The sequence below is a fragment of the Malaclemys terrapin genome, chromosome 3, assembly GCF_027887155.1.
Source record: "Malaclemys terrapin pileata isolate rMalTer1 chromosome 3, rMalTer1.hap1, whole genome shotgun sequence".
Lineage (NCBI taxonomy): Eukaryota > Metazoa > Chordata > Testudines > Emydidae > Malaclemys > Malaclemys terrapin.
The window spans coordinates 53,611,504-53,632,943 of record NC_071507.1 but is presented as its reverse complement, the minus strand read 5'-3'; the positions used below and the strand labels follow the sequence as shown (position 1 = coordinate 53,632,943).

The window sequence follows — 21,440 nt, the reverse complement described above, 5'->3', positions numbered from 1 at the left end:
TTGCCCACGAAAGCTCATGCTCCAATATGTCTGTTAGCCTGTAAGGTGCCACAGGACTCTTTGTCGCTTTTTACAGATCCAGATTAACACGGCTGCCCCTCTCATACTTGTGGGTTTTGTCACTGTACTTATTTCTCTAAATGTACTGGGCTGTGGCTGATTTGGCTTTGTTTCACAGCTAGTCTCTCACTATGTTTGTGCTGATTTTGGGGGGATGATAAACAGTTAGGGAGACTTTTTTTTTTAAGCAATAAAATGTACTTTAGAAGTTTAATAGTGTTTTTGCCTCTGTTCTCCAGGTAAAGGGACTGACCAGGAGGGAGGTGGCAAGGCTGAGAAGAGTTTAAATGACTTCGCTGCAGAATATGCCAAGTCTAACAGAAGTACCTGCAAAGGTTGTGAACAGAAAATAGAAAAGGTAGAGACACGCAGCTATTGGGTTTTTTTCCCTTCCAGTCCAGGGCAACACAGTTAATTCCATGAGTTCTGAACTATTGTTCTTTCTGTTGTTCTCCTTTTATATTATGGGTTTAAAAGTTGCATTACTTTCTCAGAAGAAATGCTCTGTTCTGAACAATTTGTCAACCCAAAGCTCTTCCACTGCAGTAAGGTCTCAAATGTGACCTCTTCAGAGCCTGGGATTTAGACCTGCTGACTCTTCCTTCTGTAAAGGAAAGAAAGCATTTAATTGGTCCAGGCATTGGAGCTGATTGGCAGATTACTGCTGGTGTTCCTGCAGAGGAATAGCCTGGAGAGAAGCTTTGGTGAACTGTAAATGTGTTTTTGTTGAGGAAGGCCAATGGGTACTGCAGCTCTCCACTGTCCCATCCCATCACTGTTTTGTAGGGTATGTCCTGTTCGTCCATATACAGGTATTTAAGAAATGCTGGCGAAATAAGATTCTGAACCTGCAAGTACTTGTTAATGTGAATAATCCCACTGATTACTCCTATGCATAAATTTTCACGTGTGTTTGCAGGATTGGAGTCCAAATTTGTTTTTGAAATGAGGATGTCTGAGTGATTGTTTTGAATAGTATAGGCTGAACTGTAATTCAGAATACGATCTGGTTAGAAATCAAGCTGACTCTGGTCAGACTTCATTAGTCCTCACACATTAATTTCTGGAGAACCAAAGTTTTATAATTTAAAATTCCTTGCATGGAGCCTGATCCTGCAGGATTTGCTTGCTTGACCTCTGTATGGCTACTTGCATGAGTAAAGGTTGTTTGGATTGGATCCAAAATGTGGTTAGCTATTTTTGAGTTATTACTGAGCAAAAATTACTTGACTGAATTTTATTCTTTGCTCAGACTGGTTATGGGATTTCCCACCATTTTTTTAAGAAGTAGTAAGTATGGCCTGAGACTAAAAGTGAAAAGTTTAACTCAAAAAGGGAATTTTCAGAGTAGGGGAAACCAGGGGGATTAGAATGAAAATAACTATGTAAATTTCAGCATGCGACTGCTAGCAGGCAATTGGTGGAATAGTTTTTGCTACTCCTGCTATTTAAGAAGCATTACTTTCATTATAAAATCACCAACCTATTTCTCTGAATTAACATTCAAGTCCTTCCCAGAGCGGCATCACACCACGCTTGTACTGTTGGTTTTTCTCTGCTTCAGGGCCAGATCAGAATTTCCAAGAAGATGGTGCATCCTGAAAAGCCCCAGCTGGGAATGATAGATAATTGGTACCATCCTGACTGCTTTGTGAGCCACCGAGCAGAACTGGGCTTTCTCCCTGCATTTGGAGCCAGTCAGCTCCAGGGCTTTGGGATGTTGAAAGCAGAAGATAAAGAAGCTCTGAAAAAGCAGCTGCCTGCCATGAAGAGTGAAGGGTATGTGGGGGATGTAAGAGAGCCTGCTGGCTAGAAGATCCATGAAGACACACTGCATGTCTTCACAAATTCCATGTTTTATATAGATAGGACTTTTTAACCTCTGTCATACCATTTATTTTTGTATAACAGTAGTGCCTAGAGGCCATAATCAGGGGGATTTAGAGCCCTGTTGCACTAGGCACTGTGCACAGCTAAAACAAGACCCACCCTTGCCCTTAGGAGCTTGCAATCTAAGTATCTCCCTTGGACATACAGAGAGAGTGCAACCAAGCAACCACGGCTTTGAAAATTGTCTAATATTTTGTGCCATAAACTAGCAATCATGGGAATGAGTGACAGGGACTGGATCACTTGATGATTACCTGTGTTCTGTTCAATCCCTCTAGGGTACCTGGTATTGCTCACTGTCAGAAGACAGGATACTGGGCTCGATGGACCTTTGGTCTGACCCAGTATGACCGTTCTCATGAGTTCAGTTGTAAAGACTCTGTGCTGCACTGTCTGGTGGTGTTGGTGTTAATGTTGTTCTCTTTATTTCTGATCTGTTGATTCAGAAGTGATTCCTTAAACTTTTGTTCCTCCTGTGCCACTGACCCATTGGGCTGTCACTCACTAGGTGTGGTACTTTTCAGGTGATGCCAGCGCATTCAGTATCTTCTTCACTGTCATATGCCTGTTCTTCCTTGGCCTTCCTCCCTTAGGCACCCACTTCAGTGCTTGCTTAGCATGTCTCCCATCTTCCATAGGGAGTATGTGTCCCAACCACCTGAGCTTTCTTTGATATTTTCTAACGTGCTCTGCTCTGTCAGCTCCCTTGCTCTTGCATTTGTTGTTTTGTCTTTCCATGAAATGTGTAGTATCTTCCTCAGCTCTCTCTGACGGGCAGCCTCCAATCTCTTCTTAATAGCCGCTGTCATTGGCCAAGCCTCTGCACCATACATTAGCATGCTCAGTACAGTCACATGGTATAATCTGACCTTTAGTTTAATATGGAGACCTCTGTTTGACCAGATGTTGTTTTACCTTTCAAAAGTGGTGTTTGCTTTTCCTAATCTTGTATGAATATCTTTATTGCACCTACCTTCAAATATATTCAGACTTCCAGGTGATGGACCTCTTCTACCCATTGGACTTCTTTTCCATCCACATAGGCCTTTGCATCTGCTGTCCACTTTCCTACCTTCATAATCTGATTTTTCTCTGCATTTACTTTCAATTCAATTGTTGCTGCTTCCTGTTCTACCTCTGGTATAAGGCAGTCATTCCATTCCACATCTTATTTATTAAAGCAATGTTACTGGGAAAGTGACGGTCATGTAACTCATCTCTGCTAACCCATTTTACACCTCCTGCAATGTCTTTTGTTACCTGCTTCATCACCCAACCTATGGCTAATGCAAACAGGATTGGTGATAATGCGTACCCTTGCCTAACTCCAGTCACAATATCAAAAGCTTTCTTGAAGTCGATAAAGTTAAGATGGATTTTTGCCAAGCAGTAATTTTTTCAGTGATCTGTTGAAGAGTGAATATCTGTTCACAGCATGATCTACCTGGATGGAATCCAGTCTGTTCTCCTGGTAATATTTTATCCACTACCTTCTTCATTCTGTTCAGCATAACAGTAGCCAATACTTTGCACTGTTATCAATCCCAGGCAATAACTTTGCCAGTTCGTGCACTGAGTAAGATCACCTTTTTTGGCAATGCCATGCTGATACCATCTTTCCAGTCTTGCAGCACTTGTTCTTTCACTCATATTTCGTTAGAGTTTTGTTAGTTGCTCAGTCAGAATTTCACCTCCCACCTGTTATTCCTCTGCTTGAATTCTGTCAACCCCAGGATCTTACCACTATTTGAGGCCTTAGATGGTTGCTTTAATTTCATTAGGTGTGTTTGGTCCTGTAGCGAGGCGGTGGGATACCCCACAGCCCCGCTGAGGGCCGAACCTCCCTTAACACCAACGTGGGCGGAGCCACTGGGTCCGGCGCCCGCTCCTCAGAGGTCACGGCGCCGACCCGAAAGTATAAAAGCCCGCCTGTAGAGCTCAGTGGAGAACAAGCCGCTGGAGAGCGCAGACGTCTGTGGCCGAGCTCCTGCTTTGGAGACAGCAGCAGGCCGCAACCGGCCTGAGGACTCACCAGGCCAGCCAAGCCTACCCCTCGCCCGTTACCCCGAGGAGGACGGGCCGAGCCTTCCCCTTTCCAGCTACCTACCCGGAGGAATCGATGCTGGGGGAGACCACCAAGGACACTAGAACGGTGCAGGTACCCTACAAGGGGGAATCTGGAAGTAGCCCGGGGGCAGCCGACCCCAGTCTGGCTGCAACACTGCCAGAGCCTATGTTAGTGTGTTGCGGCCAGGATCCCCACTGACAGCAGCAAGTTTCCGCTGCTGCTAGGGCCCTGGGCCTGGACGCAGTGGAGTGGGAGGGCCTGCATCCCCCCTGCCACCCACCCCTTGGGTGGCAGACTCCCCCTTTCCCTGGCTTAGAGAGGCTGGGACCTCTCGCTCATTGACTCAGCCCCTGCTTAAGGGCCTGAGTTCCTGACTATTGGCTCAGCCGCTGCTTAAGGGCCTGAGCCCCTAACTGTGTGTTTGCTGTCCCACACTACCACCGGACCAGGACTGACGGCAGACCAGAGCGAGGCGGTGGGATACCCCACAGCCCCGCTGAGGGCCGAACCTCGGCCGAGACTTCTACAGGTCCCTTTTCCATTTTTAACTTAGCATTGGCATTTCTCTTGACCCTGTGCATGGTTGTTGGCCCTGGAGAATTTAATATGGAATGAAAATGTTCCTTCTGTCATCTGGCTTGTTCTTCATGTGTTTTCAACATCTGTCCATCAGAATCTCTGCGATGGTTGGGTTCTTCGAGAGGTCTTTCATTATTCTACAGAGCTGCTTGAAATCTCCTCTCTGTGCTGCATCTTCTTGTTCTGCAGCCTTCTCCTGAACCCAGGCTTCTCTGTCTTGCCTGCATCTCATCTTTTTTGTCCTTTTTCTTTGTTTCTTGCATCTGCCTCTAAGAGTTCTGCCTGTGTCTTGCACTGTTCCTTTTTTGCCTTAGAGCTTTCTGCTTCTCAGTCGCTGCCCACGTTCCAGGTGTAAACCATGCATCTTTCTTCCATCCTCTCCAGTAGTCCACTACTTCCTCTGCTGTCTCAACTACCACCTTCTTCCACTTTGACCATCTGTCTTCCGGACTTTCATCAGCCTGGTCTTGTAAAACACTGAAATGGTTGCTAAATTCAGTCTGGAGTCTGATCTGAGTTTTTGTCTTTGAACATCTCTATTGCTGTAACACTCTTTATCCATCTTCCTGATCTTTTTGAGTTTAAGCTGTAATGTGGCCACTAAAAGATAATGGTCTGAGCCAACATCTGCTCTTCTGACATCCCTCAAAGAAGGTGTCCATTTCTTACATATACACACGGTCTATCTGGTTGACAGTCGCATTGTCTGGTGATTTTCATGTAAGCTTATGAATCCTCTTGTGCTGAATATGACTGCCTCCTGTTTTAGGGTATTTGTGTCAGAGAGATTTGAGAGCTTTTTTGCCATTATTAGTTCAGATGCCTTCTGCTACTATGGCCTTGACTTCTTCCCAGACAGTACTGTTGCCAATTTATGCATCAGAGTTGCCTGTCATCAGCTTGGAAGTGCCTAGCTATGACATCAAGACTTACATTCTATAAGCAGGTGCAGCATTCTTTTCACTGTCACCTGCTCATTTTGTTGGTGCATGTTCTTGGATTATTGTACACTTGACATGTCTTGTTTGCAGCCTGGCTGTAGTTGTTCTGTCATTCACTGGCTTCCACGCCAGCAGAGTCTTCGCTGTGATTTTATCCAGCACAATTCCTACACCTCTTTCATGTGTTGCTCCTCCTGAGTATAAGATTGTAGCATCATCAGCTGCAATCTTGCTACTCCCTGCCCATCTCATGTCACTGACACCAAGTATGTTCAGGTGGTATTTTTTCATTCTTATTTCTTGTGTAACCTCTGCCAGCTTTCCCATGCAAGGGGACATTCATTCCACATGCCTACTCTTGTTACAGATTTGGTTCTCAGGATTTGAGATCTCAGAATCTCCGCTTCCTTCCAGCTTTCATTGAGATCTGTCATACTTGTGTCTTGGGCTCCATCTACACAGACTGCCCTCAAGTTTCAGTTTCACTGAACTGTTTTCTGTTGTGGATAGGTTTTACTGAGCGGGTCACAAACTCAACTGCAGAACCCCCTTTTCTTTTACTGTGCTTGGAGTCATCACTGTTGCCAACAGAGGCAGAGTCGGAATTGATTGTCAGTCTTTTTTTTTTTTTTCCTTGATCACTGATCTGTGAGACAAAAATTGAATCTAATTAAATTTTAACTTACCTTGGGTAATCTGGCATGATTAGACGCATCTTTTTTTACTTACTCTTCAGTGGTAAGATTGAAGTATTATTACTCAGTATTCAGCATTCCAGCACAATACATATACAAGATACCTTTTGAAAACTGATATCTAAAGGCAGAGCACCTGCCATTTCTAACCGCAGCATTTGTGAGGAATGGAGGAGGGGAAATAACCTTATCTTACAAGTCAGCGGTGGGCAACCTGCGGCTCGCAGGCTGCATATGACCCGCAGGTTGCCCACCACTGCTACAGGTAGTTCATAGGGATGGCTTGACAGCACTAGGCAATCTTATGTCTTTGTTACTGAAGATTTTGGGTAGTTACATTGATTAGGAATATGCTGTATGACAGGGGTTCTCAAACTGGGGGTCATGAGGTTATTACATGGGGGGGTCGTGAGCTGTCAGCCTCTACCCCAAACCCCGCTTTGCCTCCAGCATTTATAATGGTATTAAATATATTTAAAAGTGTTTTTAATTTGTAAGGGGGGTTGCACTCAGAGGCTTGCTATGTGAAAGGGGTCACCAGTACAAGTTTGAGAAACACTGGTCTGTGCTATACATTACTTAAGTCCCTCTCATACCAGTCTGCTCACCTTCCTAACCAATGCTTTCCCAGATGCAGTGAATTCTCAGCATATCTGAGTTATAGTTCATCGATTGTGACGAACACAATTATTGCTAGGTAGTGCCAGGGAATTGGCCATCTTTACCCTTATGAGCTTTTACCATTCTCAGGTGCAGAGAGCTGAAAGTCTACATTTGCATGCAGTTTTCAGGTAGGCTTTGTGCTGTGGTATGTGTTCTGCTTTGCACAGAGTAACACATCAGTGTAGTTGGATCAGAATATGACGGGTTTGCTTAGTACCTTTGGCAGGGCATAAAAAGTTTCACTATGTAAATGTTTGCTCTTGTCTGCTTTGGCTCTCCTTTTCCGGGGATTTTAGTGATTCTGCTTGGACTGTGAAGCATTTACACTCCGAGGCCATGGATTTGTTTGCCAAGTTGCTGTATAAATAAAATATGAACCTAGAATCACAATGGAAAATAATTTAGCCTGGTGATATAGGGTGCAGCAAACTGAGGTCCCATACCAAGGTTTCTGACCCTGCCGTCTTTGTTCATGTAGAGGTTGGACAGCAGCAAACGCTGTGGGCATGAAGGTGCCAAATCCAGCTAGTGTGCCAGCTAGTCTTTCAACTCTAGTACCTTTTCTCCTGCTGCTCATGCTAGGTGGTCAAGCCATGGGTTCTAAGGATCAGCCAAGAAAGTAGCTGTACATGTAGAAAAGGAGTCTAGCAAGCATTGGGAGTAATGTAGAATTCCCTTGCTTTCTCGCTGCTGGCCTTTTGCAAAGAGATAGGAAGAAATTCTCTTGAAGCCCAAAACTGGCGTGATTGACTGGAGAAGCTAATGTCCCAGAAGACTTGCCTCACACGTTAGTTCATGCAGGAGAAATGAACTGAACATCTTTGTCTCTGATGCACCTTTTATTAAGCCAGATGAGATTTTAACAATGAAGCCTTTGGCTTCCCTTTTCAGAGCTCTGTTTGGACCCAAATGTTGTGTCTGTGACTGGAATACCGCACACATCCTTTGCGCTTTCATCGCACCCTCCATTGAGGAGCTCAAGGAGCATTGCACACATTCTGGAACTAAGTCTTGCAGCACTTCTTGTGAGGGACACAATTACAGATTGTCTGCATATTACAGATTGTGGGGTGGGGGATTGAGGCACAGAGTTTATAGCGAGAGCTGGCTGGGAGTCTTCTATCTAAATAAAATGTGTATCAAAAATGGGAGGAAAACTTTATGCAGCTGTTCCCTGTCTTTCTGGTCTGCTGTAGTTGAAGCTTCCCCATGGTCACACAATGATTCAGTGGCAGAGTTGGTGCTGGAACCCAGATCTTCTGAGTCCCAGCCCAATACAATCTAAGCACAACACCCGATTTTCCTGTATGTGCTCTGAGTTTTCATTTCTAGTCTTAGGGGTGTAAAGTAGGTAGATGGATTTGCTGGACACTTTGCCTGACAATACCACATTGCAACAGCACAAGAAAAAGGTTGTGGTTGTGTGCTAAAAGGTTCACCTTGTAGGGAGCACTGATGCTTAGTGCTGAGGGCTACATTGGCAACCTGCCAAAAGTCTGTGGGCTGCACCTCCTTTGAATATCAGCTAGCATATGTTCTAAATATATAAAGAGTAAATGCCCATAGCCCTAGAATTCTCTTGTACGTTTATCTTTGTAGAGTAGAAATTGCTGTTTGTTTGAGGCAGCTTTTACTGGGGAAAGAGAGGCTGCCTTCCAGATGCCACTGGGCAGGGTTGGTTTAACTGCAGTGTTATATTAACCACTCACACAAGGAACAAGAACAATCAGTACATGCTTTGAAGAGGGCAGACTGAGGTGATGGTCTTTGCATTTCTCCCTTTTCAGACTGGCTGCTGGTTTTGCCCCAGAATCTCCACTGCTGTTAGTATTTTTCATATGTTCTTCTCCCCGCAAGGAAGGTCTGAGCTTGGATGGCTGATGTGGTGATCAGAAGAGCCAGGATACAGTATGCCAGTCCTTCTTAGCCCTCTTCCTCTATCAGCTTTCCAAAAGTTTAAATAAACCCCTTGTATCCGGTAGGAAGGTGAGGAGAAAGTGGAACATTTCTGGTGGTGGCTTATGTCAGTTGGTCACAGGCGCTAGTCTTTTTAAGCAAGCCTCTTGCTGTCTGCTGTCCAGATGTTAACTTATGACCTACATTAATTCCTGTACCAGGAGAGAGTAATCCAGTGCTGCATATGACTGAGGAGAACCATCCAAAGACTTCATGAGCTGATGGAATGTGTGGGCACAGCGCCTTGACTGCAGTGCCTTTCAGTGGCGTATTAGGCTTTTGGCTATTCATGTGCTGACTCTGATTGTGGGGGAAAGTCTGATTACTACATAAGAGTGTTGCTTAACTTTCCCCTTGCCAAAAAGGAGACATTTTAGATATTAGCCTGCTGATTTAACAAAGTACTTGAGCATGTCCCTGAAAGTTCAACACATACACCTCTACCCCGATATAACGCTGTCTTCAGGAGCCAAAAAATCTTACCGCGTTATAGGTGAAATCGCATTATATTGAACTTGCTTTGATCCGCCGGAGCGCGCAGCCCTGCCCCCCCAGAGCGCTGCTTTACCGCGTTGTATCTGAATTCGTGTTATATCAGGTCGCGTTATATCTGGGTAGAAGTGTACTTCTTCCCTAGTCAAAGAATGGAATGAGCTGAAGCACAAAGTGCTTTGCTGAACTGGGCCTGAGCTGATAACTTTTTGCACAGGCTAGGTTTGGTGCAGGTGACAATTTTGCAGAACTTCCAAAAGACTTCAGTCGTTGCAGCTAGTACATAAAACCTACTGCCCCATGTTAGGAGGTCACCAGAGAGGTTCCTGGCTTGGCTCACTTGGTGAAGGGACTGGATGGACTCATTCACTCTGGTGGCAGTTGAAGGCCAGGTTTTCTCTTAGTTTGTGCTTTTCTTGGTATTTCAGCTATTCAGGTGAGTGAGTTGCAGGGATGTTGGAAGGAGCATGTGGCTTCTTTTGTGAAACAAGTGATCTCCAGAATGTGGTGCAGCTTTTCTGCCTCATTCTGGGCCTCCCAGCTGGAGGTGATGGTTGGTGTGCAGGCATTTTACTGTGTAGCCATCTGAGGCCAACAACCCCTAGTCAAACTAATGTCCTCACTTATCTGAACATGCGACTCAATTGGAGAGAGATTGAGAGGAAGTGAATGCTTTCACGTGCTAATTTGGTAGACGGTGTTGAGGGCTCTGGGGATTAGAGATTTCCCCCACAAGTGTGATTCCTAATTAGTAACAGATGCTTTTTAAAGGGCTGCTGCTGAGTCGCAGTAAGTGAAACCAAAGTTTGGCTAAACTCTAGACCCTTGACAGGTTTTATAAAGTCTAAATGCAATGGAAATATTTCTATGAATCTTTGAAATTTCATAAAAATGGATCCTTTAATATAAACATTTCCCTGCATTATTTACACCCCAAACACTTCAAGATTGGGCTAGTTTTATTTCCATTGTCAAAGCTGGCAGAAGTGCAAAAAGAGTAAACCATGTAAAATGGTGATAAGTAGTTTCATAGAGAATGTTATTTTCACAATCGGTGGTGGTCGTGGTAGAAACACAGGTACAGTCACTTTGTTCTTAAAAATACAACAAACATGGCCTTGAATGATAGGGGACCTGGAAGAATTAAACCAGAGGTCAAAAGTACTGGTATATGCATCCTGTCTTGAGCTCTGAGTTATTGTGGGTCTGTCTCCCTTGAGCTGTGTGAAATGCCCCTTTTCTCCCCAAAAGAGTGAAAACACTCTGAATTTTGGACCATATGTCAAGTCCACTGTGGCCAAGAAAATGACATGCCTGGATCTGGAAATTTGTAAATTGTCTTCTGTGGGGCCCCTTGTCCTTTTTGAAGTCCCCCAAGTCCTTTATTGGCTTTCTGAACTAACATTTTATACTAGAATTCTCAACAGCCACTGCAGCTCCAGCCAACTTCAGTTAAACTGTTTGTGCAGAATTGTCATAACACTGTGAGAATAGTGTCAACTTAAAACCAGGGGGCCAATATAAACTTTTTTCCTGTCTGATACTACATGGGTTTTAATCGAGGCCTTTGAAAGAAAACTGGCCTACCAGGGTCATTGTGTTTACCACCCATGACACTTCAAATTCATACAGAATGAAAAGCCAGGTATTGGTGATAAATTATCCACTAATGTCCCTACTGTAAGGAGTTGTATTTATGCCAGCTATTACATTGATCTGAGAAAATATATTGATTCCTACTGATTTTTTATTTTTTAAGTGAAGATGTTTCAAATAGTTAATACAGCCCCAGATTAATATCTCCTGAGGCTCTTGGGTGATGCAATTTAATTTTTTTATATGTACTTTTGCCAGTCTGTACAGGTCTCCAGTGGAAAACTGTTTTAAGCAGGCATAGTCTGGTCATGATTTTCCATTGTGGAGTCTAGAATTTTTCAGCAGGATCTAGCAGGAAGGAAAAATGAACTAGCATTGCACCAATCAAAAAGTTAGTCTGTACGAAGTGTTCAGTTTCAATCCACTGTAATCAGACTGAGCTCTGGTAGTTGCTGCCAAACACTTATGAATGACTTCCCTTTGTGTGTGTTTCTCCATTAGAAAGAGAAAAGGAGATGAGGTGGATGGAAATGTGACCTCAAAAAAGAAACAGAAAAAAGAAAAAGACAGAGAATCCAAGCAGGAGAAGCTGTTGAAGGTTTGTTGTTTGAGCTAGCCCAAACCTGTAAAACTTTTTTTCCAAAAGGGAATGTAATGCTGTTGAAAAGTGCTGGCTTGACAGCCATGGCATGTAGAGTCCTATTTATTCACAGCTACAGGATCTAGAGTCTTATTTATTCACACAAGTAGTGTGTGAACCGCAGCAATGCAAGCGTCCCTCATGCTGTCCTGTTAGTATGCTTCATCTGTGAAGTGGTGTTCACTATGCAAGCCCATTCAGACCGTGGCCCCTCAGAGATATAAAGACACTTGTGCTGTGGAGCCTTTTTTGCTCCTGATAAGAGAGCACATCATTCCATACGGGTCACCAAAAGGGTACTGGATGGTAGCGCTTTAGGTCCTCACTGTTGGTGGCTGGATTTGAATGAGTGACCTGGAGGTGAAAGTCTCATTGTTGAGATAACTTGTTTTAGTCCTTTCTATGCCACTTCCTGGCTCCAGGGATGCTATTAAAACTGAATGTTGTTGCCTAAAATCTTGGAGCATATAAAATGTGAGAAGTTGAACAGAGACAAGGTGTGGAACTAAGTCAATGAGAGATAATATCACTTGCTCAGTTGCACACTTTTGTGACTCATCTGTTCAGTGCTTCAGTATAAACTTTGATAAATCATAGCTTTGTGTATTTGGTTTAGGAAAGATAGTGGAAAGAATTTCTGATTTGGTTTCAAGAATTTTATAGACATTGAAAGTTTGGCATAGATATCTTTCAAGAAAAAATTACCAGCAGCTTTTCCTGAAATTGAAGTCTTAATAGTATGGCCATAACACAGCTTACACAGAGAAGAAAGGCCTTTTAGTTTTCTGCTGCTTTATTTTGCAATCATAACTTATTACATCCTTAGCAGAGCACACTATTTTGCAATCTACAGACCAGGAAGGTTTTAACTGCTACAATTCAGCATTCTGAGAATCGGGGTTGGTTTTGGGTTAAACTCTTAAATTCATCATGTTTTTTTTTCTTAGTATGATGAACTCATTTGTCTTTTTTACTGAAACTAGAAATTATTTAACGTATGTATCTCCTACCCATTATCACCATGGCACAGAGAAAACCACAGCTAAACACACAGACGACAAATACATGTGCATTATTAGAAATATCTCAAGTGATATTTTAGTGTCCAACATTCTGTCATTATCCATCCCTTTTCTCCCTCTCAATGGAAAGCCCCAAAAGAAGAGTTTCTAGATTTTTCCCTTATTGCCTGGATCACTGACCTTTATAGTCCCTTTGTATAGGGGAGTGTGTGTATGTGGTCTCATAGCTTAAAAGGGGCAGTACAAGTCAGGATTTGTGGGCTCTACTTCTATCATGTGACCTGTTGTATTCATTTAGATGGAATATGTGGGCCTAGAGAGTCAGTGGTGTTTAACATGACCCCGTCACTGTCCAACATTAAACAGAGTTAAACAAGGTTCAAGATTTGGTTTGCGGAGACCTCTGCCTGCTCAGTACTGCTGCAAACATCATAAACGTCTTTTTGACTTTTTATTAAAGATACAGAAAAGAAGGAAAAACAGTTAAAGCATTTGAAATGTGAAGTATTAAGTAAGATTTTCATGTGAACATTTATTGTTCCCTTTCCTTCCAGCTGGATTTTTAAAAGGACTCCCCTAAACTCCCAATTTGACAATCTCTTAGATGGTATTAAAGATGGTGGTAACTGTCCTTCTGAGGAAAAGAGAAGTTAGTTGAGATGGGCTGGAGCAGTTGTTGTTAAAGTCTGATCCCATTTCCTAGAAACAAAACAAAACAAGACACACACACACAGGGGAGAGAAAAGCACAGCAGAGGGAGAAAATGCATCTTGTCTCTCTTGGTGCTGACTTTCACTTGCAGCCTCACAGCTGGAAAAACACAGGCACAGCACACAATCTCATCAGTCACACCGAAACCTGACAACTTGTAACCGCATCGGGCTGTTTGCGGGTGTTCCTTTTAGTTGCCTTTTTCTGGTTTGTTGAAAGCCTGACAGTAGCCTGCTTCTTCAGGATTGCTCTTATTGGACAGTGATTGCAAATATCCAACCTGCCAAGTTTTCCTCAACAGGAGCAGACAGAGTTGATTTGGAGCATCAAAGATGAGCTGAGGAAAGTCTGTTCCACTAACGACCTGAAAGAGCTGCTGATAGCCAACAAACAGGAAGTGCCTTCTGGGGAATCTGCTGTGAGTTGGGGTTTTATTTTCTTTATGAATGTGACTGTCTGTCTGAATCCGTGAGGTTCATTCAGAGCCATGTTGCTAATGATAGCCAAAGGTCTGAAGCAAAAGCCTATTGTAAAATCTCAAGAACAGAAAAATCAGTTGGATTGAAAACATGGCAGAGGTTTGCAAACTGCTCCATGCCCTGCTGGTGGTCTGTGGGGAGCAGGCTGGGCATGTGGCATCAGATCTACTCTTTCTTCCCAGCAGTTTAATTACACTAAAAGAAGCTAAAACTACATTTAAGATTTTCTTAATGTTACTTATTCAGATAAGTAATTACTGTAGTTGCCATACAGTGTTGTGAATGGGATAGGAAGTGGCATTTGCAATCGGCGTTGGAAGGTGTGAGCCATTTCTAACTTGGAATATTTACATTTCCTAAAACAGTGCTAAAGCCTCAAGGATGCTGGGGAGGACAGGGGGATCTGGGGTGGGATGGCTACAGTAGGTCTCTAGGATTAAAATGGTCAAGGACCATTTTCCAAGGAGGAAAACTGGATTATTATGGATTATGCATTGACAGCCAAATACTGTGTAACCAAATGTAACACCCATCTTCCAGCAACATTTGTAACTTATTCCAGTGGAAGCATGCTTAGCACTTTACAATAAACAAGCTGTCTCAGACACAGAGCAGAAGCCTTGTCATGAGGAGATGACCGTCCAAAGGCACAAGTGGGTGCCTGTGTGTGGGCAGGCAAACTTAGTGACATGTGGTCAAGGCTTTGTGCCACAAGTAGTTTTGAGGAATGTGCTTTTATTTATAAGCTAGTTATAGATTCAACAAGTAACACTGTTTGTCTTCAGGCCAAGGTATTCAGATGCGTGTGAGTTTGCTGGATTCTCTGACACAGTGTGCTATGTGTGCTTCCACTGTTATCCTGGCATGATTTGTTTGCTTCTGTGTTGCTTTAGATCTTGGACCGAGTAGCAGATGGGATGGCATTCGGAGCTCTGCTTCCCTGTGAGGAGTGCAAGGGGCAGTTTGTGTTCAAGAGTGATGCATACTACTGCTCAGGGGACATCACTGCCTGGACTAAATGTGTTGCCAAAACACAGACCCCCAACAGGAAGGAATGGATAATCCCAAAGGTAGATGCAGCAAACTTGACTATCTAAAACTTGGACTTTTAATTCATAAATTACTCTATTGCTCGTGGAAGGGAAGAATAAATATTAATGCCCACAGCTTGGTATTAGATGGCAGGACATACTGCAGCTTCTGTGCGCCTCTGAGAATGGGAAGAGCTGTTCATAGCTAATGCACAGGGGAGATTGTTTTACAGTAGCAGTGGGACGGAGAGATGTTATTTCTTCCATTCCAGAACTTTGGGCCTCTCCAATTTGTCCTGCTCCTGCAAGAGTGACTTGTGGTTTGTGTCGGTGATTTTTAGTGTAATTCCTAATGACTGGCTCATTTTGCTGTTTCAATTTTTCCTTTCTAACTGAGGCAAGCGATTCTAATTCTGCACTCTCAGGATTTCAGATGCTAATGTCTGAATTCCAGAACACTGTAAGCAATTATCATCTTAAAACGAACGGCTATGCAGTTTCGTCTGCTTTCCCTCTGAATTGGGAAAAGCATTTTCAGAGACTGTGTTCATGACTTTTAATGATCAGTGCTTTTAAAAACAAAACAACAACAAAAACTACAAATCCTGCAGCAGAAATGTTGGTGAAATATCAACTGAAAAAAATCAAGGTTTTTCCTCCACTTTTGTTTTAAACACTACACTGAGGAGAGAGAGCAAATGTGGCTGGGGAATTAGGTTCTTGTGTAATGGGAAGCAGTGTTCTCTAATAATTAGGGAAGGGGTTGGGGAAGTGCTAGGACTCCTGATTCTATTCCTGACTGTCACTAAATTGCTGTTTTGACCTTGAGCAAGTCACTTAACCTTTCTGTGCCTGAGTTTCCCAATCAGTAAAATGGGATAATTACCTACCTCGCATGGGAGGCTGTGTGGCTTATGTAATGAATTGATTGTGAACCACGTTGAGATCCATGTAAGAATCTTTCAGTAGTAAATGCCAAGATCTGACCAATACTGAATTTAGTCTTTTAACTTTGTAACAGTATTAGTAGGTTTTAAAGTCTTCTTATGATGCTGCCCCCCAGGAGTTCCGGGAAATCTCCTACCTGAAGAAATTTAAGTGTAAAAAGCAAGACAGAGCATTCCCTCCAGAGGCTGTGGCTGTGAACGCAGTGCTTCCAGCAGCAGCTTCTGCTCCTTTGACAGAGAAGGCGTCTGTGCCAGCAGGTAAATGACTCGCTAGGCAGTGTTCAGAGCCAGGAGAGACTGGTTTGAATGCAAATATGTGTCTATCCAGTTGTTGGAGCCAAACAACATTCACTTTATGCTTTCTCTAGTGTGGCAGTGGGGAGGGGAATGGCAGGTGTCAGTGCTGCCTACGGGATTTCTCCTGGCACTTCACTGGCAAGGAGGCATTGATTGGTCTTTTGAGAAGCTATGGCTTCAGTGTGTGACCTGCTCACTCTGCAAAGCTCCTTCCTGTTGCTCTGCTCAGTCACTTGTCTGCTGTACTGCACTTCAGGAGCGGGAACGTGGATGGCCAATCACGTGGTGTCCCTGAAGTGCTGTGCAATATACTGTACCCTCCTTCTGCTCCAACATCAGGCTGAATCGCTATGGTGAGAAGCAGAGGCAGCCTCTTCTGTTCCTCACCCCCATGTGGATAGATCCCAGCTTCAGTCTGTGGACAAACACATTTGAGTTCCAGGTTGTGCTTTGACAAGTCACTTAGGAGTTTTAAACGTTGGACTGCCCCTGGGGATCCCCTTTCCCTACCACGTTTATAACGGTGTTTGTGCAGAGCTTATCCAACTCCTTGGGCAGTGTGACTAGGGTTCAAATGAAACATTTAATGAGGAGGCTTCTTGCTTGATTTTGTGAGGAACATCCATAGACCTTAAAATCACATGTTCCACATCCAACATTAAACTGTTAAGGCGGTAGCTTGTTTGAAATAATTTATTTGCACGTGGCTTACCAGTCATTGGCTTCTCTCACTTAATGGTTATTTCCTCTATCCTCTTGATCCCAGACTCCTCCAACATTCCCCATCTACCTATCAGTAGGAGCTACTTTGATTTATTCAGCCCTCAGCGCTTGTAACAGTCTTCAGTATTACTGTGATGTGTTTCAGCGTTTGTGGCTGTCTAGACTGCAAAACCTATTACAGGTGTGTTTGATCTGTAACATGATTGTGCTAGAGCTGTGTTACCACTTTGATCCTGAGTGGTTACAGGGCTAAGGCAGTTCAGTACCATATCTGCTTCACAGTCTGGTCCCATCTCGACATCCTGCCTCTCCAATTCCCCCAAAGCAGCTTTTCAATGAAGGAGGTGGCTTAAATGTTACCTTTAGGTTTCCCTTGGGTCCTCCCTTTGCTGTACATGGAAAAGGGAAGCTGTGTTAGCACTTCATAGCCAACAGTGTGCAAGCAGTGTCTGCTGCCAGTATAGTCATGTCCTCAGTCTAAAACCCTTTTCATTTCTCCACCCCTGTTCCCAGGAAACTTGCTGTGCATTGGGTTATGCTGGCTTGTATGTTCTCTGTACTAGGGGAGGATGAACAGTTGTGACAATCGCTCAGAGCAGTATCAGATTCGGGATCTGTGGGTTTAGTGCTCAATGCTCTTTATTTACGTGATGTTTTATTTCTGAACAACTAGATAAGCCATTATCCAGCATGAAGATTTTGACTCTTGGAAAATTATCCAGGAACAAGGAAGAAGTGAAGGCTATGATTGAGGACCTGGGCGGAAAGGTGACAGGGACAGCGAACAAGGCTACCCTGTGCATCAGCACACAAAGTGAGGAACAATGCTATATCAACAGCAACCTTAGGACTTGGGAGTTAGATTATAAAGGCCATAGTTAAATTCCTATGTAAAGGCTTGAAGTGACATTCTGTTGAGCCATGTTTGGATAGTGGGTTTTTTTTCATATTCTTGGAAAAGTAAATAAAAATATATTTTGTAAGCAAGACTTTCTACAGTGCTTTTAGTTTTGAGTGATCTCCTGGTGTTTTCCTGACTGCAGTAGAGCTGATGTCAGGAATAGGTATATTTCCTGTTGTGGATTTTAAAGGACTAGACTGTGTTTTAATTGTGAGGTGGCTTCTTTTATGTAACGGGTAGCTGAGGTTGATGTTGTATCTACGTGTCAAATGTGGGGTCAGGCGTAACTATTTAACAGCATTCATTCACGGCCTCGTTGTGACTATTTCAATGTAAGGTCCTGCTCCCACTGAAGTAACAGCAAAACACCTGTTGACTTCAAAGGTGCAGTATCAGGCCCTTATGGTGTAGGGGAGAAATGTCCCTGATAGACAGTTGGCCTGGAGGGTGCTGCCACGGGCCTCATCAGAGCAGCTCCCACCAAGCCCCTGGCTCAGTTGGGAGGTGAGGCAAGGTTTGAAATCTAGAAAGTCACTATGCAACAGGTAACTTTGTTTTAGCCTAGACCAGGCTGTTGGGGATTTTGTTTTGGGCAGGATGTAGCACATGCAAACGCCTCCTTAAAACATTACAAAGCCTGCACCAGCACAGCAGGACTAGAATCAGAGCCTCTCGGAAGAGCTCTGCACTATCTTTGTCACTGTAACGTTTGCTCCAGTAAACTTGGATTACAGCTTCCCTGACTCTTATCCCCCTCCTTGCAGAGGAAGTTGAGAAAATGACCAAGAAGATGGAAGAAGTAAAGGAGGCCAAAGTCCGGGTGGTCTCAGAGGAGTTTCTGCAGGACGTGAAATCCTCCCACAAGGGCTTCCAGGAGCTCCTGTCGCTGCATGCGCTCTCGCCTTGGGGTGCAGAGGTGAAGCAGGAGCACACGGAGACATCCCTGGGAGGAAAGTCCAGCGGGCTCCCAAATATGAAGAGTGCTGGGAAGGTCAAGGAAGAACAAGGTAAAAAACACAATGGCTCTTGTCACCACAGGAGTGTTGGTTACCGTGTTCTTAAGCGTTAATTTACCCTTCCATAGCATGCCTCTTGTGTGAGGGTCTGAGGGCGAATGGGTGTGCTCCTCACACAGCACAGGTGCCCTGGCTATAGTCCAAACTCACCTCTTTCCCCAAATTGGGCCCTTATTTTTTCTTCAAGTAACAAAATCCCAAGGCCAGACCAGCCTCAATGTCCAAACTCCCTCCCGAACGGGCTGTTCGTAGAGTTTCTCCCTGCCGTACTGCCTGTCCCTCTTCTAGCTCACTCTTGCCTGGGGGGGAGAGAGACAGCTTGTTGTATTCCTTAGTTTGAAATAATGCTGGGTGAGCCAATGAAAAAACTCTGCTTCTCCTCTAGGCTTATACACTGAGACACTCTGCTGGTATAAATCCACACAGCCCTATTGGCTTCATAGAGCTGCCCCATCTTACACCAGCAGAGAATTTGGCTCTCTGTCAGAATGTTCTGTGACTTACTCAGGGTCATATAGTGAGTGGCAGAACCCAAGATTCCTGGGTTCTCCCATGCTCTACTAGACACCCAAAATATAGTGACTCAACAAAATAAATCTGTTAATACTGGTGACAGTCCCCATCTGAGCAACAGGCAAGGTACAAACCAGAGGCTTTGGTACAGGGTCGAAGATAAGTAGGTAAGTTCAGTGTACATAAATTAAACTTCAGAAACAATTGCACTGAGTTCAGCCTTGTGAATTATCATTCTAGCTAATGTGTGAAAGATGTACACACGCATTGTTGAGAGACCATGATAATGGGGCACATTTGAGACCGAGATGCTGAGATCATAGGGCACATTTGAGACTGTTAAGGAGGCTTGTATAATGTCTCTGTCTAGAGACAGATACACAATATCTTCCTCTTCATCCATTTCTCTGGTGTGTGAATGTGCTGTCTCCATGGATCCTTCCAACCTTTGATTGCTCAGAGGTGAGGAACAGAGTTTGTGACCCCCAAACTTAAAATTTCCACCACATGTTGTATGTTGCATTAGCAGCTTGGCCCACAGCAATAGAATCTGAATGTATCATTCATAAACAATTGTCCAGGTTTTAATTTATGAAAGCAACTCTCACCAAAATTCTAGCAGGTTAACTAAAACGTTCCACCTGTTTGGTGTGGGGAGGGGAGAAGATGGGTGTCACCTCAGTAGACGGTCAGTCCCCAGGTTAGATCACGTAAGGTGCAGTGTAGTTGGAAGACAAAGTGCAGTGACTTCTAACATTGCTTTAAAAGAGCAGTGTGTTTTATACAGGTGGAACCTGTTAGTGTGAATCCAGACAGAATGAAAACTACTCTCGTGCTTTTAAAGAACTTGAGCATTGATTCAAGGAGAGTTCTTCAGACAATCCTGTTTTATCAGATTAAAAATGTAAGGTCTTCCCATCTCTTTCTTCAGGAACCAGCAAGTCTGAAAAGAAAATGAAGTTAACAGTTAAAGGAGGAGCAGCAGTGGATCCTGATTCAGGTGAGTGCAGAAAACCAGCTGTGCCTCCAACCATCCTAGTCAGAGTCTGATCAGTTTGAATCCATGCGTTCTCATAGCACTCCCTGCCAGTACCCAGCCCTAACCGGGGAAGCTAATGATCCAACCAGTGGACCAAATTCTGTTTTAAATTCTCCTCTGCAAATGAACCATGATAGCCCAAACCTGAGACGTGAGTTCTCTTTGGTTCCCATTGAGGTACCTAGGAGTTGTGGATTCTCAGCACCTTTCGCCTTGCCTCATAGAAGAAATGTTTGCTTGGTGAAATGTTAAATGCTGGTGGTCATCTTGCATATGCATAGAGATAACAGTGGCTTTTCCATTGTCTCCATGCATAAGAACGTAAGAATGGCCATAATGGGTCAGGCCAAAGGTCCATCTAGCTCAGTATCCTGTCTTTTTACAGTGACCAATGCCAGGTTCCCCAGAGGGAATGAACAGAACAGGGTTCTTTTTTTAACTCTGTTATAGTCTTTGCCTTCACAACATCTTCTGCCAAGGAATTCCACAGGTTGACTGTGCGTTGTGTGAAAAAATACTTCCTTTTGTTTGTTTTAAACCTGCTGCCCATTAATTTCATTTGGTGACCCCTAGTTTTGTGTTATGAGAAGGAGTAAATAACACTTCCTTATTTACTTTCTCCACGACAGTCATGATTTTATAGACCTCTATCATATTCCCCCTTAGTCGTCTCTTTTCCAAGCTGAAAAGACCCAGTCTTATTAATCTCTCCTCATATGGAAGCCATTCCCATACCCCTCATAATTTTTGTTGCCCTTTTCTGAACCTTTTCCAAGTCCAATATATATTTTTTGAGATGGGGTGACCACATCTGCACGCAGTATTCAAGATGTGGGTGTGTGATGGGGTGTCGACTCACCACCGCTGGCGCCTCCCGCTTGTTGCTTCAGGAATTAGCTCTTGTCAGCTGCGGAACGCCCTCTGCATGTGGTCTCGCCTGTCATCTGCTCTGCTGATTTGGGACCTGAATTGCTCCCCGCTCGGTGGCGTCCTCTTCAGGACGCTGCCCTCCGGCAGTGCCCACTACTCCACTCTCACCCCCAAAGTCTATCCCCTCATTTCAGGAGCAGTCTGTCTCGGCCCCACTCCTCTGTGGCCAGGTGCAGTGCAAGGGGAGAATGGGGGACCCAGCCCCACCCGCTACTTTGGGTCCCGACCCAGGTACCCTGTAGCGGCAGCCT

General features: G+C 44.0%; 1 protein-coding gene across 1 annotated transcript in view; it reads left to right on the top strand.

Annotated features, from left to right (window-relative positions):
- PARP1 (poly(ADP-ribose) polymerase 1) overlaps positions 1-21,440 on the top strand; it is a 55,727-nt gene that overhangs the window by 10,888 nt on the left and 23,399 nt on the right. Inside the window, exons 3-11 of the mRNA XM_054022836.1 lie at positions 300-418; positions 1,625-1,839; positions 11,442-11,538; positions 13,615-13,731; positions 14,686-14,862; positions 15,887-16,028; positions 17,464-17,604; positions 18,456-18,698; positions 20,152-20,220. Coding sequence (XP_053878811.1) covers positions 300-418; positions 1,625-1,839; positions 11,442-11,538; positions 13,615-13,731; positions 14,686-14,862; positions 15,887-16,028; positions 17,464-17,604; positions 18,456-18,698; positions 20,152-20,220 — 1,320 coding nt within the window. The remainder of the gene's footprint in view (positions 1-299; positions 419-1,624; positions 1,840-11,441; positions 11,539-13,614; positions 13,732-14,685; positions 14,863-15,886; positions 16,029-17,463; positions 17,605-18,455; positions 18,699-20,151; positions 20,221-21,440) is intronic.